The sequence below is a fragment of the Rhinopithecus bieti genome, unplaced genomic scaffold (assembly GCF_001698545.2).
Source record: "Rhinopithecus bieti isolate Rb0 unplaced genomic scaffold, ASM169854v2 scaffold_13317, whole genome shotgun sequence".
Classification (NCBI taxonomy): Eukaryota; Metazoa; Chordata; class Mammalia; order Primates; family Cercopithecidae; genus Rhinopithecus; species Rhinopithecus bieti.
The window spans coordinates 932316-958499 of record NW_016807516.1 but is presented as its reverse complement, the minus strand read 5'-3'; the positions used below and the strand labels follow the sequence as shown (position 1 = coordinate 958499).

Sequence of the window (26184 nt, the reverse complement as noted above, 5' to 3'; positions counted from 1 at the left end):
AGGCAAGGTCTGCAGAACCTTTTGAGCACAAGGCCTGTTATGCAGCAAAGAATTACTGGACGTTCATATTACTCGCAAAGGATTACTAGTGACTAAATTGTACTCCTATGAATGTGACACTATGCAGCAACCAGGTGACTGGGGTGGGGTGGCTTTACATGAGCTATTCTTGACATCTCGTGTTATAATGGGTCCCCTAGCTGTCAAAGGTGAGGTGGGGGAGAGGTGGGGCGGGGACAGAACATGGGGAGAGGAGCTGCTGCATTTCAGCCCCCACCTTACTGTGCACACAACTTCTGTGAGTGTGTTCAATCCTTACAACCCAAAGAAGCTGGCGCTGAAGCCTTCCATTTACATAGAGGAGGGACACAAGGGTGCAGGTGTCCTGAAGCTCCACCACCAGCCTTGGACTCACACCGAAGGTTAGGAAGGTGCTATCCACCAGTGCTGGGCCTGGGGAAGGTCATTTAGGATCTGCTGCTTCTCTTTCAGATAAACTATAGAACTGTCTTGCCAAATTCTCCCAAATACATTGTTGGGATGTGATAGGAGTTGCAAAAAAGAAAGCCTGTATGTGAAGCGTATATATTAAAAGGGAAGAATGGGCTGGGAACAATGGCTCACACCTGTAATCCCAGCACTTTGGGAGGTCAAAGTGGGAGGCTCACTTGAGCCCAGGAGTTCCAGACCAGCTGGGGCAACATAGCAAGACCCCATCTTCAAAAATAAAATATTAAAATAAAAATTTAAAAGGAAAGAATGAACACCCTCCATCATCAGGTACTGGTCCCAGGAACAGAGCATTCCCGTCCAATCCCACAAGTCTTGCCTCAGGTCTCCTACAAATGTGTTGTTTTCAAATGGGCTTTTGGCACATTTATCAAGGCCATGCCTATGTCACTTGTTTCCTGTTACTATTATGAAAAGGCCTTTTTGAAAATGTCATTTGGCGGCCGGCACGGTGGCTCACACCTGTAATCCCAGCACTTTGGGAGGCTGAGGCGAGTGCATCTCTTGAGCTCAGGAGTTCAAGACCAGTCTGGGCAACACGGCAAAACCTAGTCTGAGACCAGCCTAGGCAACACAGTGAAACCCTGTCTTTACTAAAAATTTTTGTGTTATTTTTTTGAGATGAAGTTTCACTCTTGTCGCCCAGGCTGACGTGCAATAGTGCAATCTAGGCTCACTGCAACCTCCGTCTCCTGGGTTCAAGTCATTCTCCTGCCTCAGCCTCCCGAGTAGCTGGGACTACCGGTGCCTACCACCAAGCCTGGCTAATTTTTATATTTTTAGTAGAGATGAGTTTTCACCATGTTGGCCAGACCTCAGGTGATCTGCTCTCCTCAGCCTCCCAAAGTGCTGGAATTACAGGCGTGACCCACTGCACCCAGTCTACTCAGAGGTTGAATAGCCTCTGAACCCATCTGAGGTGGCTTGTAAAAAAAAGTGTTTCACACCAGCACGCCTCTTATTAAGAACAGTCAGCAGGCGGGCGCGGTGGCTCACGAGGTCAGGAGATGGAGACCATCCTGGCTAACACGGTGAAACCCCTTCTCTACTAAAAATACAAAAAAAAAAAAATTAGCCGGGTGTGGTGGCGGGCGCCTGTAGTCCCAGCTACTCAGGAGGCTGAGGCAGGAGAATGGCGAGAACCCAGGGGGTGGAGCTTGCAGTGAGCCAAGATGGCACCACTGCACTCCAGCCTGGGAGACAGAGCAAGACTCCATCTCAAAAAGAAAAAGGCCGGGCGCGGTAGCTCACGCCTGTAATCCCAGCACTTCGGGAGGCCAAGGCAGGCGGATCACGAGGTCAGGAGATCGAGACCATCCTGGCTAACACGGTGAAACCCCGTCTCTACTAAAAATACAAAAAAAAATTAGCCGGGCGAGGTGCCGGGCGCCTGTAGTCCCAGCTACTGGGGAGGCTGAGGCAGAAGAATGGCGTGAACCTGGGAGGCGGAGCTTGCAGTGAGCAGATATGGTGTCACTGCATTCTAGCCTGGGCGACAGAGCAAGACTCCATCTCAAAAAAAAAAAGAAAAAGGAAAAGAAATAGTAGTAAAAATAATAAAATCCAAAATCCTTGCCTAGGGCAGTCAAAGTCCTCCAGCCTTTGGGCCCTGCCAGCCGCAGGGACCCCAGCCATCCTCCCACTACAGCCAGGATGAACTGTGTTGTATTTACGCATTTATTGATTTTGGTTTTAGCATTATTGGGGGTCAGCTCTGACTTGCCCACTTGCCACACTCAGCCGAGTGACCCTTGTGCTCCTGGACACTGTCCCCTCTAGCCTCACAGCCATTCCTCTTCAGCGTGGCATCCCCGTGGCTCCCTGGGTGAGTCCTGCTCTTCTCCCACTCTTTCGTGCAGGCATAGAAACCCTGATGCTGTCCTTACCTCCCGTCCCGCCTCACACCCTTCCTCCAGCCTGTCCCCAGGCCCTCGGGGCTCTTCCATTGCAAACTGCTGGCCCATCTGCCCCTTACTTCCTCAGGAGATGCTGTCCACCTCAGCCTGATTGCCACACAGAGTAAACGAGCTGATGTTTACAAACTGTCAGTGACTCACAAATGCTTACTAAACAGCTTTAAATTAAACGTGAACCTCCAAGTTCTGATCCCTGCTTACCACCTTCAACACCATGGCTCTGGACTACACCATTCCGAGAGCTCCTAAGGAGCCTACCTGCCCCCACCCTGCCTTCCTCCAGCAGCCAGCAGGGCCTCTCAGACCCTCAGAGAGCACAAGTCCAAGTCCCAACATGGCTCCTAGGCCCGACGCCACCAGGACCGCTCCTGCCACTGTGCAGTCTGCTGCCACAGGGCCTCTGTGCCTGCTCATTCCTCCGCCCAGCCCCTCCCTCACTTCCTGTGGCCTCACCTTAATGCCATTTCTTGGGAAGTCTTCTCAGGCCACCCATCCCCAATTGTAACTGTGTCCCCACAGCACTCAGCACGACCAAGGATGCTTTATTTATTTATTTATTTATTTTTTGAGATAGGGTCTCACTCTGTCATCCAGGCTGGAGTGCAGTAGCATAATCCTGGCTCACCGCAGCCTCCACCTCCCAGGCTCAAGCAATCCTCCCACTTCAGCCTCCCAGGTAGCTGGGACCACAGGCTGAGCCTCCAAGGCTGGCCTGTCTTCCCCAAGGATTCCAGGATCCAAGAGCTCACGGACCATATCTTGTGCACCGTTCTCTCCATTGACAAACCCAGGGCTCACAACACCACACACACTTAAATGCTCTGACACCTGAATGGACAGCCAGCCCGTCTGCACCTCAGAGACATGGCATCTGTTCAAGGCAAAGGCCATGGCCGGTGGGGGCTGGGATTCAAATGCTCTGGGCTCCTTTCAGCTGACCTGGAGGTGTGGCCTGCTGATCAAGAAGCATGGGACGGCCTGAGTGGTGGTCTGATTTCACAGCAGGGACCCTGCAGGAGGCAACTCATTGTTACCTTGGCCAGAAAGAGGAGCTGAACATGAATAGGCAAAAATCCCAAATCCCAAAATCACTGGGGACTGACTTTTTTTTTTTTTTTTTTTTTTTTTACATGGGGTCTCACTCTTTCCCCCCGGGTGGAGTGCAGTGGTGTGATCTCGGTTCACTGCAACTTCTGCCACCTGGGTTCAAGCAATTCTCCTGCCTCAGCCTCCCAAGTGGCTGGGATTACAGGTGCCTACCACCATGCCCGGCTAATTTTTTGTATTTTAAGTAGAGATGGGGTTTCGCCCTGTTGGCCAGGCTGGTCTTGAACTCCTGACCTCAAGTGATCTGCCCAACTCAGCTTCCCAAAGTGCTGGGATTACAGATATGAGCCACCGCACCTGGCCACAGGGGCCGACACTTTCTTTTTTTTTTTTTTTTTTTTAAGAGGGAGTCTCGCTTTCTCCCCTAGCTGGAGTGCAGTGGCATGATCTGGGCTCACTGCAAGCTCCACCTCCCAGGTTCACGCCATTCTCGTGCCTCAGCCTCCCGAGGAGCTGGTATTACAGGCACCCGCCACCACGCCTGGCTAATTTTTTGTATTTTTAGTAGAGATGGGTTTTCACTGTGTTACCCAGGATGGTCTCGATCTCCTGTCCTTGTGATCCACCTGCCTCGGCCTCCCAAAGTGCTGGGATTACAGGCGTGAGCCACTGCACCCAGCTGGGGGCCAACATTTTCTTAAATCCACTGGTCAGTGGCATTAGGGGAAGCCACCTGGCTCAGAAAGTGTCTGGGCACAGGGACAGGTGAGCTCTCCTCAGTCATCTACCCAGGGCAGGATTCTCAGTAGCACCAGGCACACTGAGAAAGACACCTGGGCCCTGCTGGTGGCCCAGCCTCTTACACTGCCACCAAGGCCCTCCAGCCTCCCATCTGGTCTCCACAGCACAGAGGCGAGCCTTTGCATGGGAAAGGACGCAGCCTGCACTGCAGGGAGAGGCCTCGGCTGCTGCACCCCTGGCCAGCTCTGGCCTCCCAGGGAGCCTGCAGCCCTGGCTGCCTTTCCCAACCCTGGTCCCCGCTCGGCCCCTCGATGACTTCTTCCTTCAGCATGGGGTCCGTGCAGCTTCCTGGTCTGTGGGGGGCTTCCTGCCACCTCCCAGTTGGCTCTTTCCACCCCAGCCTAGAGCAGCGGAAAGGCCAAGCCCAGCCTGTGCCGCATGGGTGGACAGCATGAGTGAGGCCCAGGACAGGGGGCTACAAGACCAAGTACCAGCCACCCAAGCCTAGGGCTTACACACGTCCACACTCTTATGCGATTCTGGAAAGGTGATCAGTATGGATGCTGCACACTACCTTATAGCACGGTGGAGGTAGGGGTTGCATCCTGCCATTGGCAAAAGTAACATTTTGCAGCACAACACTAGTGACCTCTAATGACACAGTCTAATTTTACCCAGGTCATTTTGAGAAAAAGCCATTCACAAGCTTCCTTCTACATTTGCTGTGCAACTTCGTGAATGTCCTTTACAAAGTCCTATTGGAGGCTGGGCACGGTGGCTCAAGCCTGTAATCTCAGCACTTTCAGAAGCCAAGGTGGGCAAATCCTTAAGTCAGGAGTTTGAGACCAGCCTGGCCAAAGGTGAAACCCCTGTCTACTAAAAATACAAAAATTAGCTGGGCATGGTGGCACACGCCTGTAGTCCCAGGTACTCGGGAGGCTGAGGCAGGAGAATTGCTTGAACCTGGGAGGCAGAGGTTGCAGTGAGCTGAGATCATGCCACTGCATTCCAGCCTGGGCGACAGAGCGATATTCAGTCTCAGAAGAAAGAAAAAAAAGTAAGTCCTATGGGAAACATTTCTTGGAATATTTAGCATAGGGACACTTCCTTATGTACTAAGATGAAAACCACCTCCAATTCCCACTTCCCCACCTTTGCTTTTTTCCCATCCCTCCTCTTTTTGGGAGCAGGGCGGAGGGACACTTTGGGCACACGGAGCCAAATAGGATGCTCAGCCACACATTTTAGCCCCCTGGGAAGCATGGCAGCTTTCTCCTACTCCTGTTCTTTTACTGTGTCAAACATTCTCCACTCCATAGAAGTCTTTTACTGAAATCCACCTCAAATAGCTTTTGGAAAACGACTTATTTTTTTCTTTTAAAGATAGAGTCTCACTCTGTCGCCCAGGCTGGAGTGCAGTGGCGCGATCTTGGCTCACTGCAACCTCTGCCTCCCAGGTTCAAACGATTCTCCTGCCTCAGCCTCCCGAGTAGCTGGGATTACAGGTGCCCACCACAATGCCTGGCTACTTTCTGTATTTTTAATAGAGACAGGGTTTCGCCATGTTGGCCACGCTGGTCTTGAACTCCTGACTTCAGTTGATCCACCCACCTTGGGCCTCCCAAAGTGCTGTGATTACAGGCGTGAGCTATCACGCCTGGCCAAGAAGCAAGTTTTAAACAAGTAAGACACGTTACTAAGGAAACATTACTGCCTACCACTCCAAACCTGGTGTTGATCTGTAACCAAGTAAGTACCCTCTAACCAAGCCCTGACTTCAGCTCAGGCTGCAATATAGTATTTCACCTTGCTTTTCTCCTTATGGAGAAAAGCACACGTGAGGTGTGCTTCCCTTCCACCCTACCATGCAAGGACAGGTGTGAGGAAAAGCATACATCTCAGGCGCCATTTAGTTGGTTCCAAGCAGCTTTCTCAGGTTTTTTTTTTTTTTTTTTTTTTTTTTTTGAGACGGAGTCTCGCTCTGTCGCCCGGGCTGGAGTGCAGTGGCCGGATCTCAGCTCACTGCAAGCTCCGCCTCCAGGGTTTACGCCATTCTCCTGCCTCAGCCTCCCGAGTAGCTGGGACTACAGGCGCCCACCTCGCCCGGCTAGTTTTTTGTATTTTTTAGTAGAGACGGGGTTTCACAGTGTTAGCCAGGATGGTCTTGATCTCCTGACCTCGTGATCCGCCCGTCTCGGCTCCCAAAGTGCTGGGATTACAGGCTTGAGCCACCGCGCCCGGCAGGTCTCATTTTTAAATATGAACAAACTGTCACCACTACGCAACGTTTGAGAAAAGTCTTTAAAATTATTGAAAAATATAAAAATCAGGTCAGGTGCGGTGGCTCCTGCCTATAATCCTAGCACTTTGGGAGGCCAAGGCGGGTGGATTGCTTTAGGTCAGGAATTCAAGAACAGCCTGACCAACCTGGTAAAACCCTGCCTCTACTAGAAACACAAAAAATTACCCGGGTGTGATGGCAAGCACCTGTAATCCCAGCTACTCGGGAGGCTGAGGGAGGAGAATCACTTGAACCTGAGAGGCGGAGGTTGCAATGAGCTGAGATCGTACTATTGCACTCCAGCCTAGGTGACAGAGTGAGACTCCATCTCAAAAACAAATAAAAAACCCCAAAATTAGCTGGGCATGATGGCAAGCGCCTGTAGTTCCAGCTACTTGGGAGAGTAAGGCAGGAGAATTACTTGAACCCAGGAGGCAGAGGTTGCAGTGAGCCGAGATCGTGCCACTGCACTTCAGCCTGGGCAACAGAGCAAGACTTTGTCTCAAATATATGTATAATCAAACTGAAAAGGGGATCCAAAAAGAAACTACTATATATACAATATAAGAAACAAATTAAGATGTCAAAAATCAGCACTCCTTAGAAAGGCAAGAGATTGGCTAGGCGTGGTTGCTCACGCCTGTAATCCCAGCACTTTGGGAGGCAGGCAGATCACGAGGTCAGAAGATGGAGACCATCCTGGCTAACATGGTGAAACCCCGTCTCTACTAAAAATACAAAAAATTAGCTTGGCATGGTGATGGGCACCTGTAGTCCCAGCTACTTGGGAGGCTGAGGCAGGAGAATGGTGTAAACCCAGGAAGTGGAGCTTACAGTAAGCCAAGATCACGCCACTGCACTCCAGCCTGGGCGACAGAGTGAGACTCCGTCTAAAAAAAAAAAAAAAAAAAAAAAGGGAAGAGATTACATCTATTACAAAAAAGGATGAAATGAAATAAAATCAAGAAACAGACAAAAGCATTCTTAGGAATTAAAAATGATCGCTATTTTATTTATTTATTTAGAGATGGAGTTTTGCTGTTGTTGTCCAGACTGGAGTACAATGGCATGATCTCGGCTCACCACAACCTCCACCTTCCAGGATCAAGCAATTCTGCTGCCTCAGCCTCCAGAGTAGCTGGGATTACAGGCATGTGCCACCATGCCCGGCTAATTTTGTATTTTTAGTAGAGACAGGGTTTCTCTATGTTGGTCAGGCTGGTCTCGAACTCCTGACCTCAGGTGATCCGCCCACCTTGGCCTCCCAAAGTGCTGGGATTACAGGTGTGAGTCACCGCCCCCAGCTTTATTATTATTTTTTGAGACAGAGTCTCTGTCTTGGCTCACTGCAACCTCCACCTCCCAGGTTCAAGCAATCCTCCCACCTCAGTCTCCTGAGTAGCTGGGACTGTAAGTGTGCACCACTAAGCCCAGCTAATATTTTTTCTATTTTGGGGGGTAGAGACAGGGTTCTGCCATGTTGCCCAGGCTGGTCTCAAACTCCTGGGCTCAAGCAATCCGTCTGCCTCAGCCTCCCAATGTGCTGGGACTGCAGTGTGAGCCACTGTGCCCAGCTAAGTTACTTTAAAAATCAGTAGGACTTTACTGAAGGGAATGAGTCTCTGGAGTGAAACCTAGCCATCAAGTGCCTAGCCCAATGAATGGGCAAACCACATAAAACAGAGGTTCCTCAATGCTTCCAGGGAGGAAATCAGGGCACATACAAAACAAGTTAGACTTTTCATCACATTAGAAGGTAGAAGCCATGGAAACAACACCTTAAAAATTCAGTGGGAAAAGGATATCCAAACCACAATTCTGTACCCAGCCAAAATATCAATTCCATATAGTTTACAAGCATTTTCAAACTTCAAAGTCTTAAAAATCCTACTTCCCATATGCTCTTTCTCAGGATTGCACCAGAGGAACTGTGCCACCAAAACAAGCTTGTAATTCAAGAAAAAGAGTACATGAGATCCACAAGACAGGGCTGCTAATGCAGGACAACGGCAGGAGGAACCCTAGCCCACATCTGTGCGAACTCCAGGATGTCCCCTGCAGTGGTAGGGGTTGGAAATAACAGCACAGATGGTGTCTCACTGTGTGGAAAACTGTACTGGAGGTGTTTCACAGAGTTAAAGGGGGAAAGAAGACAGAGACTCTAACTGGGCAATCAAAATAATCAAATAATTTTTAAGAAAAACAAGAGGCCAGGCAAAGTAGCTCATACCTGTAATCCCAGCACTTCAGAAGGCCAAGGTGGGCATATCACTTGAGGCTGGGAGTTCAAGACCAGCCTAGGCAACATGGTGAAACACCATCTCTACTAAAAATACAAAATAAATAAAAATATATATATATATGCATGCATGCCAGGCATGGCAGTGTGCACCTGTAGTCCCAGTTACTCAGAAGGCTGAGGCATGAGAATCACCTGAACCCGGAAGTGGAGGTTGTAGTGAGCCAAAATGGCATCAGTGCACTCCAGTCTGGGCAAAAAAGCGAGACCCTGTCAGAAAGGGGAGGGGAGAGGAGGGGAGTGGGGGGAGGGAGAAGGGGAGGGAAAAAACATAAACAAGAAATGGGCCAGTGGCTCAGGCCTGTAACTTCAAAACTTTGGGGGCCAAGGTGGGTGAATCGCTTGATCTCAGGAGTTTGAGATCAGCCTGGACAATACAGTGAAACCCCATCTCTACAAAAATTTAAAGAATTAGCCAAATGTGGTTGTGCACACCTGTAGTCCCAGCTACTCGAAGTCTGAGAGAGAAGGATCACTTGAGCCAAGCAGGTTGAAGCTACAGTGAGCCGTGACAGCGCCACTGCACTCCAGTCTGGGTGACAGAGTGAGATCCTGTCCCAAAAGAAAAGAAAAAAGAAAACAAAAAATTGTACAAAAGGCTGGGCACAGTAGCTCACACCTGTGATCACAGCACTTTGAGGGCCAAGGCGGGCAGATCTCTGGAAGGCAGGAGTTCAAGACCAGCCTGACCAACGTGGCAAAACCCCTCTCTACTAAAATATAAAATTAGCTAGGCATGGTGGTGGGCATCTGTAATCCCAACTACTTGGGAGGCTGAGGCAAGAGAATTGCTTGAACCCAGGAGGTGGAGGTTGTAGTGAGCCAAGATCGCGCCATTGCACTCCAGCCTAGGTGACAGAGCAAGACTCCATCTCCAAAAATTAAAAAAAAGAAGAAAAAAAGAAAAGAAATTGTACAAAAAAGGAGATGAAGACCCATTATCTTACCCAGCTTAGCAGTAAGTAAACAAATTTACATAGTGATCACAATAGGGACAGATTGGCAAATCACATCCTCCTACACCTGTTTTTATAAATGAAGTTTATGATTTTTTGTTTTGTTTTGAGACACAGTCTCCTCTGTTGCCCAAGCTAGAGTACTGTGCCACGATCACAGGTCACTGCAGCCTCAACTTCCCAGGCTCAGGTGATTTTCCCACCACAGCCTCCCAAGTAGCTAGGACCATAGGTGCACTCCACCATTCTCAGCTAATTTTATTTTATTTTTTTTTTTGAGATGGAGTCTCACTCTGTCACCAGGCTGGAGTGCAGTGGCGTGATTGGCTCACTGCAGCCTCTGCCTCCTGGGTTCAGGCGATTCCCCTGCCTCAGCCTCCTGAGGAGCTGGGACTACAGGCGCCTGCCACCACCCCCTTCTTAATTTTTTGTATTTTAGTAGAGACAGGGTTTCACCGTGTTAACCAGGATGGCCTCGATCTAGTGACCTCATGATCCACCCGCCTAACGCCCCCAAGTGCTGGGATTACAGGCGTAAGCCACCGCATCTGGCTGACAGACAGTAAATATTTCAGGCTCTGCAGGTCATACCATCTCTGTTGTGACTACTTAGCCTTCTGTCATAGTGCAAAAGTAGCCATCAATTAGGCCAGATGCAGTGGCCAAGTTAAGAGGATCACTTAAAGCCAGGAGTTCAACACTAGCCTAACAAGATGGCAAGACCCTGTCTCTACAAAAACAAAAATTAGCTGGATGTGGTAGCTCACACCTGCAGTCCCAGCACATGGGAGGCTGTGGTAGGAGGATTACTTGAGCCCAGGAGTTTGAAGTTACAGTAAGCTATGATCCACTGCACTCCAGCCTAGACAAAAGCTGGAGTAAATATATATATGTGTAAATATATATATAATTTTTTTTTTTTTTTAACAATCTGACTACTTAATAGAAAGTTTGCCAACCTCTAGATCAAACTACACATTTGACAACTATTTGGTGGATATAAATTAGGAAGAGAGTACAAATGAACTAAAATCCTTATTGATAGTAAGTCCAGACTCCAAAACAGAATGAATAAGACAGCAGTGTAAGAATACTATTTAGACACGTAGAGATAAATGCAGGAGAAAGTGCTAAAATAATTCAAAGTGATTCACATTATATAGTATGGGATGGAGTTGGGGAGACAAACTAGTTTTTAAGCCTTTTTGAGAACCACTTTAATTACTTAAATTCTATTCAGGAATTACTTTGATAAAGCCAAAAAATCATTTTAAATCAACTGAACAGAACTCACCAAGACTTAAGAATATCTGTGCTCAAGCTCTTCTGGAGTCTGGGGTTACTGGGTTCATCTCCGGCTGCCAGGAGCCACCACGGATGCCTGCAGTCCCCTCCATCCCTGCTTCTCCTCCTGGGTCTTCACACTAGGATCCCCATTCTGGGTGGTCCCTGGGGATTATTAACCATTTTCCTTCCTCCCTCTCCTCCCCTCAGGCCAAGCAGCAGTGAGCAGAAGGGAACAGCCCTCGCCTTGCCCCAGCCCTTCCTCAGCCCCAACTCTGCCACTCCAATGAGGGGTCCCAGGCACTGGACAGCCATCCTCCTCTTCCCAGTCACCAGGTCCATGCTGCTGTAACTGTGCATACATCGCTGCTTCCCAGACAGCCTCAGCTAACTCAGGCCAACACTGCCCAAGAGCATACTGACACCAAAGTGCTAGTCCACTGGCCCAGTGCACAACCCCAGGACCCACCAAGCACCTCACCACCAAGCACCACTGAATGGTGGCAGGCAGATGCCCATCCCAGACCCCACCCTCCTGAGACTTAGAAGCCATGTCACTTTGCTAGAGAGAACAGCCAAAGCAGAAAATGGAGGTCCCACACCAGTTTTCAATCAAGCTTTTAATGAAAAGATCATAAAATAACAGTTTCTCATCACTGTACATTAAGACTGCACACTTCTGAATGGAGAGATCAGTCGTTGGTGAATTGCTTTTCTTTCTATGACACTGGGCAGCTGTGTAGCTGCAGTTCTGACCTGAATTTACACAAACTCTCAAGGAACATGAACTCAATGTGACGAGTGACAGCGGCGGTGGCCAGTACAGGAGTGCGATCCCGGTGTCCCTCCCCGCTTCTGGGAAGGGCATAAAACAAAATATGATCCCTCTTCCAGTTCCAATTAAACAAAACAGCTATAACCCCATCCCTCCCCCCTCCCCTTCGAGGTATTTGTGAGAAATGAGCCAGTGCCCAACCTGGGCCCCCCCCGGGCGGGGGAGGGCAGAGGGAAGCTAGTGATGGGTGGGGTAGAGAGGTTCCCCTCAGCACCTGGCCCCACGGGGCCCACCAAGTGGAGGGTGGGAGCCCTGGGGATCCTCCCTAACCCAGTGAGGTCTGTTATGCAGCATTTTTGAGGTCAATAAATTACAGCAATAAATAGCAAGGTGAGGTAAGGGGAGGGGGTCCTGGTAGAAAGTTAAAGTGGGGTGACTGAAGCCGGGGCATCCTAGGAAGGGGGTCCTGGGCAGCCTCTGTTCCCACTGCTCATGCCCACCCCCACCTCGGCGTGGAATGTCAGACTGAGGCTCCAGTTAGGTCCCTCTCCAGCCCCTCACTCCTGGCGTCTTGATTCACAGGTTCAGTAACATCTGCCCCGACGGGGTACTGGAAAATAGGACCTTGGTCCCTTTAGGGGGCATGCCAGGGCTGAGAGCCCTTGTCTGCTCTAAGGCCTGGCGCCTTTGGCTTTTGTCCCCCACGCCTGGGGGGTGGACGGATGCAGCCTCCTGCTCCCTGAGCCCTGCCCTCCGGCTGCCCAGGCCTCACCCCAACTCAGGATGGCCGGAGGGCACGGGGTCAGCCTGCCCAGCGGCCCAGCCCGGATCGCACTCCTGCATGGGGTCTGAGGTCCAGTGAATACTGACGGGTTGGGGGAGTGGGCAGGCGGCCCGGCGCCCCCGAGTGGTGACGAATGGGAAACACACACGGCTGCCTGAGGTGGGGAAAGTCGGTGAGAGTCCGGATTGCTCATTTCACAGGCTGAGGTGTATGGCTATGCTGCAAGTCTCTGAGATTCTTATTTGCTTAAAGGTTCATCTTTTCTCTTCCTTTTTTTTTTGCAATCCTGGAGGAGCCCTTGCTGGGGCTCGGTCCGGCGGGAGCATGCAGTGGCAGAGCCCGGCCTGCCACCCGCTCACTCGCCCCAAGTCTGAGAAATAAATACATTCATCACTGCACAAACATATTGATACAAAAACAACACTGTTAAGAGTGTTTGCACCGTCTATGTTGGTAAGGACCAGACCCAGTCAGCCCCCTCTGCTGTCTGGGGTGGGGTTAAGGGTCCCCACTCCTGGGGACCTGCCAGAGTCGACTGAGCCGTGCAAAGGTCCCGGCTTTTTGGCTTGAGTGGGACCCTCACATCAACCCATCCCCGAGGGTCACGGGCAGAGCAGCAGGGGACCCAAGCCCAGACTCGGGTCCTGTGGCCAGAACTGACAGCCATCCCCGTGTAGGCTAGCTGGTCAGGACCAGCGTGGTCCGGCCAGAGGGCCTTGGGGGTTGGTCAGCACGGGCCCAAGCTCTTTGGTGCCAGCTGGGCTTGGAGGGGCCCTGGGAATGGGGACGAGGGTTCAGGTGACTCCAGGGAGGCTTCCAGTCCCTTCCCCAGTCCCAGGGCTGCCCTTCTCTGCTCGTGAACCACTCCAGGGCCAACTCAGAAGGGCTTCCAGCAGCAGGGGAGGGTTCCCTGGACTGGCCTTACAGCTGCTGAGGTCTGAAACTGTAAAAGCTTATGTAAACAATGAGATAAATATATTAGTATCTTTTTTCTGAGCCCATGGAGGTTCCATACTCATTCAAAATGTGCTTTGGTTTAAAAAATAGGCTTTGTGAATTTGGGTATGAGCTTATTTTTTTTTCTTTTTTCTTTGTTTATCCTCTCTTTCCTACATGATATCTGCTATTTTCTGATTCCTGTTTCTCCGAAACATTCAGGAATTAAGTGACGAACGCAGAGAACTGTAAGCCGCCTTGGCCTCCAATAACCCAGTTTCCTTGTGAGGCTCTTAACATCTCCACACACACACACTCGCACACACCCAACGTGGAAATCAAAGGAAAAAGAAAACAAAGCCAAATGTTGTGTTAATCCCACCCTGTCCCAAAACCCCTTAAAGTCTTAAATAGGAAACTAGTGTTCTGCTTTCTCATTAAAATACAGAAAAGGCTCGATACAATACTAAGGTGGGTACAATACTATGTCGCACAAACGTCGTTGAGTGAGGGGCCTCTGCTCCCAGTCCCTGAAGTTCTGCAACGGAATCACCTACTTTCACAAGTCACCTCACAGATGCGGCTGCCCACAGCCCGGGAGGCCACGCACACGGCCAGATGTGTGCACATTTCCCGTGCGGTACAGACTTTGCGTCATGTGGCTTAAGTGCTGATGGGGTGGGGTAGGTTCAGGACAGCGGGGGCCCCTGAGTAAGGGTGGAGTCCATGGGTCTCCTACCCCCAGGTCCCCAGCCTGACTTGCTGGAACCTGAGACCCAGGGCCCAGTTCTGTTTCCCACCACAAGGAGGGAAGAGGGGCTTCTCAGGCTGGGATCACCACAGGGAGGGCTCAGCCAGGAGCCTCATCTGCCCGACTCCCTCACCCCAAACACGCCGCTCCCCACTTGGGTCCCTGAACTCAGTCTGTTTTTAGCTGGAGGGTCTCTAGAGGGGTGGGGGTAGGGGATGACTCTGTATTTTTTTGGTCTAAACTTAAAATGAAAAGAGAAAAAAAAAAAAATGGTGAAGCAAGATGACGATAAAGCCTGCCGGCCCAACCCCACAGCTCCAGCTGGCTGAATACAGTGGGACTGAGATCAGCAACCTGGTCTGGCCTTGAGAGCCCACTTCGGGGCCCATGGAAGTATCTGAGGCTGGCTGAGGAAGCCCAAAATGAGGGGCGAGAGGGTGGCCCCTAGACGGTGGCCGGGGGCCAGGACTGTTCAGGGAAGTGCAATCCCTGTTCCCCGGAGGGCCCTGTGGTCAGCTCTCTCAAGCTCAAACTCTTGCAGGAATGGAGGGTGGGAGTGCCAGGATGAGGGCTCACTTCTGCCTCACCCTGGCTGGGAGCTGCAAAGAACTGCCACCCTCCTCATGGCTCCCGTCAGCACCCAGTACCTGGCTCCAGGCTGGGGCCTCACACCCCTCCCCTATGCCACAAACAGAGGTTCGTGTGCCCGGGTTGCCAGGGTCCCCTCGGGGTGGATGTGGCCCAAGGCTCAAAGGGAAAACACACAGGTGAGCTGCAGGCACTGGGCCACTCGGCACCCTGCTGGCTCCTGCACACGACTTCCTGGGTGCTTGTCAAGGGCTTCCACTGCCAGTCACCAACATATTGTTGTCACAAATTCAAGAGGTAGCAAAAGGTCAGAAGTCTCCACCTTGTTCAGTGAGGAAGCAGGGAAAGCGAAACGTCTGCCCATGCGTACGGCACACACCAGACACACACACACACGCACACACACAAAAATGAAAACAAGAGTACCGACGGCCCCGGCATCGAGTCCAGCCTCCCCCCACCCCCCGGAACCCCAGACCTTCCAGTTCAAACAGTCACATAAACGTTACACTGGTTTTTCTCTTAATAAAAAACAAGTACCTCTAAACAAAGAATATTTCTTGGAAACTACAGGAAAAGCACTCTCTCCTGAGGCAGCCGAGGCAGGGCTCAGGGACCAGGGAAGCCTTTGGGCAAGAAGGGCTTCTGGGGCCTGGAGAGGTGGCGCACCAGCACCCCTGCAGCGCCAGAGCCGGGGGACGCGCAGGAGGGCCAGCAGCCCCTGTTACATTCAGTCTTCAGACCCAGGCTCAGCCCCGGAGGGGGCAGGAAGAAAATAAGCTATTGTTTGTTTTGGTTTAAAGAACAAAATCAAAAGAAAATAGAGGAGCAGATCAGTAGGAATAACAGCAACACAGGCCCAGGGGGCTCTTTAGTTGTAGAGAGGTAGGCGATGGGGTCACCCTGACTGTCCCAGCGCCAGTGAGCAGTGCCACCCTGGCTCAAGGAGGGAGGGATCTGCACCCCCAGCACCTGTTCCCTGCAGAACCAGGGCCGCACGCGCCCGCACAGACACAAGCACACGTGCACACACACAGATACGGCTAGCGGGGTGGGGCCTGCTCCTGACACCACCCTGGCTGTGGCCAGCATCCCACTGCCCTCTTTCTCCAAGCAGCCTGCAGCAAAGGGACCAGGTCCCAGCGAGACCCACGTGACCCAGCCCACAGGCCCTGGGGTGGCCCCCGGGGGGAGCTGGGGGCCTGGGTGGGATGGGGAGGTAGACGGGCTGGGACCCCTGGCTTCCCTCCTCTCGGCTCTGCTTGGTACAGACTGTCGATTAAAGCTCTGGGTGTGGGCAGTGGGGGCCAGAGGGGCCACCCGGAGCCTCCACTGGACCCAGGGTCTCGCCCCTGCCACTGCATCACCTCGCTTCTCCTTCCATGGGTTCCCGGGGAGCAAGGTGGCAGAGGGCGCCCGCGGGTCTTTGGCTTCTAGGAGGGGGAAGTGTGCATGCGCAGGTGGCTGATGAGGTTGCGCTGCTGGGTGAACTTGCCTCGCGCACAGCTGGCACTCGTAAGGCTTCTCGCCCGAGGCACACGCATGTGCCTCAGTGAGGCGGGTACTGGCGGGTGGAAGCGCATGCCACACTCATCGCAGGCGAAGGGCTTCAGGCCCAGGTGGCTCCGCATGTGGCGCGTCATGGTGCCGCGCTGCGTGAACATCTTGCCACAGATGTTGCAGGGGAAGGGCCGCGTCAGCCAGTGTGTCTTCTCGTGCTGCCGCAGCGTGGCTGGGTCCTTGTAGGTCTTCTCGCAGACCGAACACTTGAAGGGCCGGGGCTCAGCCGCATAGGCCGCGCTGGGCGCTGACAGGTCCTCGGCCTCCTCCTCGGCACCCCCACTGCCTGTCTCGTAGGCCCCCTCTTCCTTGATGAACAGCTCTTCCTCCGTGTGAGTCTCCACGTGCGCGTTGAGCTGCTCGGAGCTGGGGAAGCCCTTGGCACAGGGGATGCACACGTACAAGTTGTCTCCATAGGACACCGTCTCGTAGCCCTCCTGCCGGTACATGTAGTGGGCGCTGGCGTGGCCGCTGCCCCCCTCGCTCCCGCTCTGCGCGCTATCTTCACTTGCATCCTTGCCGTTTTCCTCCTCCTCCTTGCAGGGGTAAGGGGGCTCCCCATAGGGCCCGCTAGGGCCAGCCCCACCAGCCAGGATACCATTGGGAACCCTGTCCCCGACCCCCTCGCCCTCCTCTCCCGGGCAGGGACCCTTGGGCCCCGCTTCTCTCCGCTCAAAAGGGGAGCCAGCCACAGGCTCCTTCTTGCCCCACTCCTTCTTCCGAGTGGAGTGCCGGAGGCTCTTCCGAGGCTGTCCGCCAGGCGCCTCCACCAGGCTCAGGTGGTTGTCCTCAGCCCCCTCCAGATCCATGGGCTCATCGGGGGTGCCCCCCAGCTCAGAATAAGAGGCACTGTTGGCAACGGGAGGGGCAGAGGCTGCAGGGGGCGAGCCATGTTGGCTGTCGCTCAGTTGGGCTGGGTCATCGGGAGTGAGGTGGGGACCTGGGGTGGCAGGAGGCAAGGGTGGGCTTTTCTTGGACAGGTCCAAGCCCAGCTCCTGCTCACAGCCCCCATTGCTCCCGTTGGTGCTGCTGCTGCAGCCCCCCAGGCCTGCCTCCCCGCCAGCTGGGCAGACGGCCCGGCCCAGACCTTGAACGCTATCCTGGTTAGAGCCACCAAGAAAGAGCTCATCGTCTGAGCCTTTGGCTTGCGGGAGCTCCTGGGGGGCATGGGCCCCCTTGCACCCATCCACGAGCCCGTGATACCGAGCCTGGATGACGGAGGCCGTGGACAGCCGCTGGCTGCGGGGGGGTCGCCCCATGCCGGCAGCCCCCGCCCGCCCAGAGCCAAAGGGCTTGCCAGCTCGCTTGAGTTTGCGGCGGCAGAGGGCTGCCAACTCAGGCAGCTGGAGGTAGCTGGCGGCAGTGAGGAGGGTGCTGAAGTTGGGCTCGGCTGGCTGGTCGCTGGGCAGCAGCTTGCCTGTGTAGATGAAGTCCAAGATCTGCTGGAACACCGTGGAGCTGACCATGTCTGTGTCCAAGTTGATGAGGTTGTCATGCAGGACCAGGGACTTGAAGTAGATGCTGCTGGCGGCCAGGACGTTCTTGTGGGCCCGGAAGATGGAGTTCTCCACCATGATGATGACGTCACACAGGAAGCCCTTGGTCCTCTGCTGGTTCAGCTGCAGCAGGAGCTGCTTCGAGTGGCTGGGCAGCTCCATGTCGGGCCCCATGTCCCCGCGCCCTGCCCACGCGCACCACCTGTGGGCAAGAACAGGCATGCACGCGTCAGATGACTGGGACACTCCAACCAGGGCTCTGGGGCAGGGTGGGGCTCGACAAGGCAAAGTGCCTCAGAACTTACCCCACACAGGGCAGCAGGCCCTGGGGCACAGTACACGGCACATAAGCCCACAATGCCTACTGCATGCAGGTAGTGTATGTGTGTCCCCTCACTGAGGACTCAAACTGAGAAGGGACAGAGGCCCCTGCCCCATTTGCACTAATGAGAAAAATGGAGGTGGAGGGTGATGAGGTGACAAATAGAGAAACAGGGATTTGCATTTGGTTTCACACCCCGGGCTACTGTCTCTACACTAAATGAAGTCGATGACACATCCTCAGGCACCAGAAGGGGACCCAAATGACCAGCAGATGGCTTTAAACTTACGAAAGCAGAGGCGCTTGTCTTGAAAGCTGGCAAAAATGCCCCAAAACTAAATGTTCCCTTTGAAATACAGCAGGGCCCAAATCAAACTGCCAGCAGCCTCTGGTGTGCAGCCTTGGCTCTGTTGTGCCTCCCAAGCCACCTGAGAGGCTGACCAGGCTTTGCTAGAAGTCATGTGGCTGCCTCCCAGATGCTGCAGTCAGCCTGCAGCCCCGCCTCTCCCCAAGGCCCTGGGCCACCTTGCACTCTGGGCGGGTGCCAAGTGCTGCCCCAGCCTGGGCTTCCAGGTACCAAGCAAGAAAGGCAGTCTGGGCCAAACACCTGGCACCACCTGAACGCTCCATCCTCTCTAGGAAGGGCAGCGCCATCTGGGCCTAGGAAAGTTGGCCAGCTGGCCTCCGCCACACAGACTGGCACTGGCACTCACCGAGTTCAGCAAGCAAGAAACATACCTACACCACTGGCCTCTGCAGGAACCTGCCAGCCCGGGCGTACTTCTGCTTGTACGGCAGCAAGCCATGGGGTTCCCAGAGCGGGTGCTCCTCACCACGCTTCCCATCCCCACTGAGCAGCTTCCTCTGCTATGGACCAGGCACGCCACAGTGGGAATGCAAGGGCAGGGCACACGGATGCACAGTGGGCACCAGATGGACCCCAGGGGGGAAGAGAGAAATGCTGCTCTGAGGGAAAAGGCAAGGACTGTGGCCGGCAGTGTACAGAATAACTCTGGAATGTTGTGAATGACTCAAAGCCATCCTCAGCCCTAAGCCCAACTCCCCAGTGCAAAACACAGTACCCCCAGCTCCATCCTACACCCCTACCACAGCCCCTCAGAGAATGGCTCAGCAAGAGGGTTCTGGGGAAGGCATGCCAGTTTACAGGTGGCCACCTGTGCCCCGGACAGGCTCACAAGCTTCCACAGGGCAGGGGGCCAGTGGAGACAGGAACTTTCCTCACTGACTCACGGCTGTTGGACAACTGAGCAGCGGGGCCCACAGGCAGCTCTGAGCCTCACAGTTCAGGGTTCAGACTCTCAGCAGCTGAACTACTCTGAGCTGCTGCCCTCTGGGATCTACTGCCCCTCCCAGAGTGTCCAGCCCTGCCTCCCAGAGCAGAGCCTTGGAAAGGGTCCCACCCTACCCAACCTTCCCATGACAGAAACTCTCCCCAGCCCCATGCCTGCCCTTGTTTGCAAAGACAAAGGAAAACCCTAACATTCACAGGCCCCTGAAGGTGCTGGAGCTCAATGTGAACACGCAAGGGTGCAACACAGCCTGGAACACCACTGGCACTCAGAGCCTAACAGCAAGAGGCAGCAAGCACCTGCAGGGGCTCTCTGCCTAGCAGCCCAGCCCACAGCAGCTCAGAAGGGTGCTCATGGGCTGAAGACTTCATGAACCAATCCTCCTCTGCTCCCTGGCCCCTTAACCCACCAGGCAGGGACAAAGAGCCCCCAAAGTGTGGCTTCCACACTGGGCCCCAGTAACCGCTTAGCTCCCAGAAAACATCAGTGCCGGCTCTGCCAGCACCCAGACACCTGGTACCCTGAGACTGGCAAGGGGGCTGGCAGAGGGCAGTGGCCCCCAGGCTCCCTCCACACTGCCCAGTGCTGTGTGCACACAAAGGACCACAGGTTAGACAGAGATAGACGCCGAGCTGTGGGGCTGTGCGCCACCCAGAAAGCTCCGGGGAAAGGGGCCAGTGGCGGTCCTCCCTCCCCTGCGCCTCACCGGAATGCCAAGGGCCCAGACACCATGTGAGCAGCAGCCAGCGGGGGGGGGCCTCCTGAGCGCGTGGCCTTCCTGGGGGCGCATCAATGCCTGGTCACCTGGGGAAGAGAAGACAACACAGTCACCCAGACAGCCATCAGCGAAGAAGAGAGGGAAGGACAATGAAGGGAAGCACCCGGGGGTCTCTGGCTGGGGCACCGGGGCAGCCCAGCAGGAGACTGTGGCCACAGAGCCACAGTGCCACAGTTGTCCCTTCCGACAACCAGGAAAAGTAAGGACCAGAGAACAGTCTAGGGAGTTCAAAGGATGCGATACCTCCCACTCTAACACACACAGGAGATTATGGACACCCAGGGGTCACCTAGGCCAGGGGGCGCTGGTGGCAGACACACAATTCCTGGCCTGCGGGTGTGGTGGCAGGAGGCCTGGGCAGGGCCCTTCTCAGGCTGGTCACATTTACATAACAAAAGGTCAAAATTGGAGCCACTTGTGCAAGGGCTATTTATAAGAACCAGTCTCAACCGCTTCTGGCTCCCCTGTTCCTTCCCTTCCTGATCTACTCTTACCCTCTCCCTGCCCAGAGGGCCCAGCCCCCTAGCCAGACCACATGGCCTTCCCTCTCCAGAGGTTTCGCTGCCTAAGGGCTCGCCCAAGCTGCAGGCCTGGGCTTTCAATACCGGCCCACCAAAGCCTTGGGCAGCTGCCACCAGAAAAGGGTGGGCTCCCTCCCACCCCCAGAGCTCTGGGTCCTGAGGGAGGGGGGATCCTGAGGTGGTGGGTCCTTGCACCCCACACCTGCCAGCCTGGGCCCCCATGGAACAGAGCCAGGGTCAGGGAGGGGCGTGCAGTGGCTCCGTTTCCCCTTCCCCACTCCGTTTCCCCTTCCCCCACTCCACCCCCAGGGCCAGGGAGGCTCAGCAGGTCCCTCAGGAATGTGACCAGACCCGGGGTGCCGGCCCAGGGTTGGGAGGCCTAGGCTGAAGCCGGCCAGCTGTCTCTCCAGCCCCTAGTGCAGCTCCCCTCTGGGTAGGGGGTGTGAAGGGAGGGGTGCATGGCTGGTCCAGGACCCCACCAAAGGCCCAGACGGCAGCAGAACCAGCTCTGTTGGCAGGAAGCCCAAGGGCGTCGATAGTTAGCAAGGGTTGGGCCTGGTGGGCTAACGCTGGGCTGAGGCCAGTCAGGCAGGGGCCACTGAAACACTGGCGGGAGCAGTCGAAAAACTGGATAGAGGGTCTTGGTGGCACACTGGAGACAATCGGACACCATCATCCAGCCCTGTGCCACTTCACCTGCTCCCCAACCACTGCCCCTCAGGACCCAGTAAACCAGAGCCCTGCTGGGCAGAGCGTCTGCCAAACTCCGCACACCAGGGGTCACCTGACCTTGCCCAGAGGCCAGGGCCACTCTGGATGCCCGTGCAGGGAGTGGTGGCAGAATAGGGACTGGGGGGCACCTGAGTGCCATGGGGAAAGTGGGAACACCCTACATCAGTGCCCACTGCCTGGCCCTGACAGGCACTTCACAAGCCCGCTAGGACTAGATTCTCCACCAAGGAAGGACGGCCCCAGGCTGGGTCAGCTATGACACAGAACAGGGCAGGGCTCCTCCCTGTGCCTTCCACTTGAGGCAGGGGTGTCAGAGCCACCTGCAGAAAGTTCACAGCAAGCACAATGCCACCATGCCTGCCATCTACACCAGCTGGGCTGAGTATGGGCTACGTCTAGGCCACCACTGTGTCTGCAAGCAGCAATGCAGCCTCACCCCATGGAGGGGTGGGGGTTGGCACACGTCATCCTGCTGCAAAACCCCTACTAAACACTGCTCTTTCCTTCTCAGCCACAGAGCTCTGCCCTACCCGCTTACCGCTGGGCATGAAACAGCAAGCGCCTACCCTGGAGGACCCCGCCCGGGGAGTGCCAGGTAACTAGAAACACAGCTCTGGGTGCTGGCCCGGATGCTGGTGCCCAGCCCTGGCAGCAGCTGACTGCAGGCTGCGATGAGGATGCCGCCTGGCACCCAGCAGCCACTGGCAGCAGGCCCAGGCAGCAGGCCTATCAGCCCCAAGGCTAGCACGCCCAGCCCTGGCCTACTGCCCGTCCAGAACGCTAGCTCCCAGGACGCCCAGGATCTGGGGCAGTGGGGCAGCAGGCCTGGGCTATCGGGGCCAGCTGGGCATTCGTCTAAGGCTGTGACCCGTCCCCTCCCTGGGACAGAGCCTTCAGGGGTCCAGGGGAGAGGCAAGAAGGGTAGCACAGAAACTATCTCCCCAGTTAGGATCCCTCAGCTTCAGGATTCCCCTGTAGATGGACTGGCCCCAGCTGGGAAGGGCAAGAACCCCAGCAGCTGGAGGGAGGGCCAGCTCTCTCTGGGGAGCCCAGAAAGTCTGCAGGAAGGAACACAAAGCCTCGGGGTTACCTTCCCAGGCCTTCTGTTAGAGCAGACGCACAGCCCTGTTTACGGAACTGTCAACACGCAACGGCTCTCCTTTCCTTCCCTTCCCAGTCCCTGCCACTAAAAAGCCAGAAAGCCATGTCCCCAAACACTGAGGGCAGGCCCAGGGCCCAGGCAGGTGCTAGGGGACTGGAACAGCACTGAGACACTCCAGCCTCTCAAGCCACCGGTGGCACATGCCCAAGCCCTGCAGAGCTGGACCAGCCACAGCAGCCCCACCCCACTCTGCTCACCCTCAAGGAACTTACAGTAAGGCAGCCCAAGGCCCAGTCAGAGCCTACCGGGCCCAGCAAGTCCATTCTGTGGCAATAAAAACCTTGGGGACACACATACCCAACTGCTAAATAAGATTATCTCTGGGATTGGGATTATAGAAAAACCACAGTATCTGCATGTTATGTTCATTTCTGTAATACTCAACATTTTTAAAAAGTATTACTTTTTTTTTTTGAGGTGGAGTCTCGTTCTGTCCCCCAGGCTGGAGTGCAGTGGCGTGATGTTGGCTCACTGCAAGCTCCGCCTTCCGGGTTCATGCCATTCTCCCAAGTAGCTGGGACTACAGGTGCCTGCCACCATGCCCGGTTAATTTTTTGTATTTTTAGTAGAGACGAGGTTTCCCCGTGTTAGTCAGGATGGTCTCGATCTCCTGACCTCATGATCAGTCCACCTCGGCCTCCCAAAGTGTTGGGATTACAGGTGTGAGCCACCGCGCTCGGCCAAAAATACAAAGGGCAGAAATGATGCAGAGACATGGATGAACCTCACAGTCATGGCACTGAGTGCAAGAAGCCTTTTGCGCGAGTACAGACTGCATGACTCCATTTACATTAAGTTCTTTTTTTTTTTTTGAGACGGAGTCTCGCTCTGTCGCCCAGGCTGGAGTGCAGTGGCCAGATCTCAGCTCACTGCAAGCTCCGCCTCCCGGGTTTACACCATTCTCCTGACTCAGCCTCCCGAGTAGCTGGGACTACATTAGCTGGGACTACAGGCGCCCGCCACCTCGCCTGGCTAGTTTTTTGTATTTTTTAGTAGAGATGGGGTTTCACCGTGTTAGCCAGGATGGTCTTGATCTCCTAACCTTGTGATCCGCCCATCTCGGCCTCCCAAAGTGGCTTGAGCCCAGCTCTCTGCGCTCTCGGCCCCCTACCATTTATAAGTTCTAGAATAGGAATAGGCAAAACGGACTGAGGGTAAGAACCACAGCAGAACAGGCTGTGAGGGACAGGTGAGGACTGTCCAGGATAGGGCGAGGGACAAATGCTCACTGCCTGGCCCTGACAGGACTACCCAGGATGGGGCATGAGGAACTCTTTGGGGTGAGGGCAGCTCTCTATCTTGCTGGGAGTCTGGGTTAAGGTAAACGAAAATACAATTTTAGACACTTAATTGCATTTAACTGTACTTCCAATGAAACCTCCAGACAGAGGCTTTCACAGGACATTCCCATCTCAGAAGCTCAGCACGATACCCTGTTCCCTCCTGGAAACACCACCAGCTAACCTTTACTGGGCACTGTTGTATGCCCTACCATGTGCTGTGTCACTGGACCCTCAGGGCCACCCAGGAGCCTGTGGGTTCTGTCCATGTGATGAGGTGGGCCCCTCTCATCTTCACACAGCACAGCTGAGCCTCAAACCCAGCACTCACCCTGACCTCTCACCTCCCCACAAGGTAGGAAAACCTGGGGCTGAAAGTGTGGAGCGACATGTCATCTGTAGCCCTGGGCACAGGACGCTCTCTTCCCACTAATGATTTCCAGACCACCCAGGGGATTAGTTCTCCTCAATTTTTCAACTGGCACAGAGACCAAGGGCGACGGGGAAACACCTTGGAAGGGCAAAGATGCCACAGTGGGAACAGGTTCCTGTCCCTCCCAGCTGCTCCCCAGCTGGGTGGCCCTCAGTGCATCTCCAGAGGGCAGTCAAAAGCCCCAGGCCAAGACCACCCTGCACTCTGGATCCCTCTACTCGCTCCCCAAATGCAGACCAGCCAAATAGCCAATGGGGATGGCAGAGGGCAGGGCACTGTGCACCCCTCACTGCCTCCTGACACTCGAAGCAGCCCCCCATTGGGGGACCCACTAGTCCACGATCCTATGCGAGGTCAGGCCACACCTGCCCGAGTGTGGAGCCTCTGGTCAGTCCACGTGGCTACAGGGGCCCATGGGGAGGCTGGAACAGGGTCATCTCAAGGCTTTTTTTTTTTTTTTTTTTTTTTTTTTTTGAGACGGAGTCTGGTTCTGTCTCCCAGGCTGGAGTGCTGTGGCCGGATCTCAGCTCACTGCAAGCTCCGCCTCCCGGGTTCATGCCATTCTCCTGCCTCAGCCTCCCGGGTAGCTGAGACTACAGGCGCCGCCACGTCGCCCGGCTAGTTTTTTGTAGTTTTAGTAGAGACGGGGTTTCACCGTGTTAGCCAGGATGGTCTCGATCTCCTGACCTCGTGATCCGCCCGTCTCAGCCTCCCAAAGTGCTGGGATTACAGGCTTGAGCCACCGTGCCCGGCCAAGGCCTTTTTTCTAAGCACCCAGCAAAAGGCAGGAGAGTGTGCTCTGGTCAGCATCTTTCAAAAGCCAGAAGAGAGGAGGTTTTCAGATAAAAGTGATCCCTGCGGAGGCAGAAAGCAGAGAACTCCAGCCCCCAATCTGAGAGGCACTGCCCCAACCCAGCCTGGACACCCACCTTGCCTAGAGCCTTGCCCTCCAAGAAGTCAGGCATTCAGAATCGCTCCAGGTGCTGGGCCCCCACATGGCTCCTTCTGGAGGCCCTGCCTTTGGGAGACAGGAACACATCTCACGCCCACCTTCAGGCCCACAGGTGGGGGTCAAACTCAGGGTGTGGTCTCAGCTACAGGATACCCCTGCCTTCAGTGTCTGGCTCCTACAGGCAGAACGTGCCTTCCTGGAGGCCACCACAGGCACCCAGACTGAAACTTCTGGCTCACACCCAACCAGGAGGGAGGCCTGGGGAGAAGGGTGAAGACTAGGAAAGGGCGCCGCCCCAAGCAGGCCACCCCGCCTAGCCCTCCTAGGATCCTTCTCATCCACCTTCCTCCCCGGAAGCCACCCCTTACTTTCCCAGAAAGGGGCTTCCTGTATGAGGCCTGGAGCTATGCTGGAGGACTGAGGAGAAGCTCCCCCCAACCCACCCCCAAGAAGCAGCACCTTAACCACCTCCCAGCCTAAACAAAGGTAACAGTGAAATGGGAACCCTCCAGCTGACGCCAAGACAGCTGAGAGTGAGCAGGGCCGCCCACGGCCCGCCCAAGCTCCACTGTCAGGTGGGAGGGACAAGCATGCAGGCTGAGAAGCCATGCTGGGCAAGGCAGGGCCACCAGGCTGAGAAGCCATGCTGGGCAGGGCAGGGCCACCAGGCTGAGAAGCCATGCTGGGCAGGGCAGGGCCATCAGGCAACTTCCACATCCCAGAGATCTAAGTACATCTGACCAGGATCAGAGAGAGCCCCAGACTTGCTG

The 26184-nt window shown here is 54.6% G+C and overlaps 1 protein-coding gene across 1 annotated transcript; it reads right to left on the bottom strand.

The window, feature by feature from the left end:
• Positions 1-11639: 11639 nt before the first annotated feature.
• On the bottom strand, positions 11640-20858 carry HIC2 (HIC ZBTB transcriptional repressor 2). Its single transcript, XM_017882567.1, is given in 4 exon segments — positions 11640-16364; positions 16366-16440; positions 16443-18126; positions 20263-20858. Coding segments are annotated over 4 exon segments (1848 nt in total). The 5' UTR covers positions 20289-20858; the 3' UTR covers positions 11640-16301.
• Between the last annotated feature and the right edge of the window lie 5326 nt (positions 20859-26184).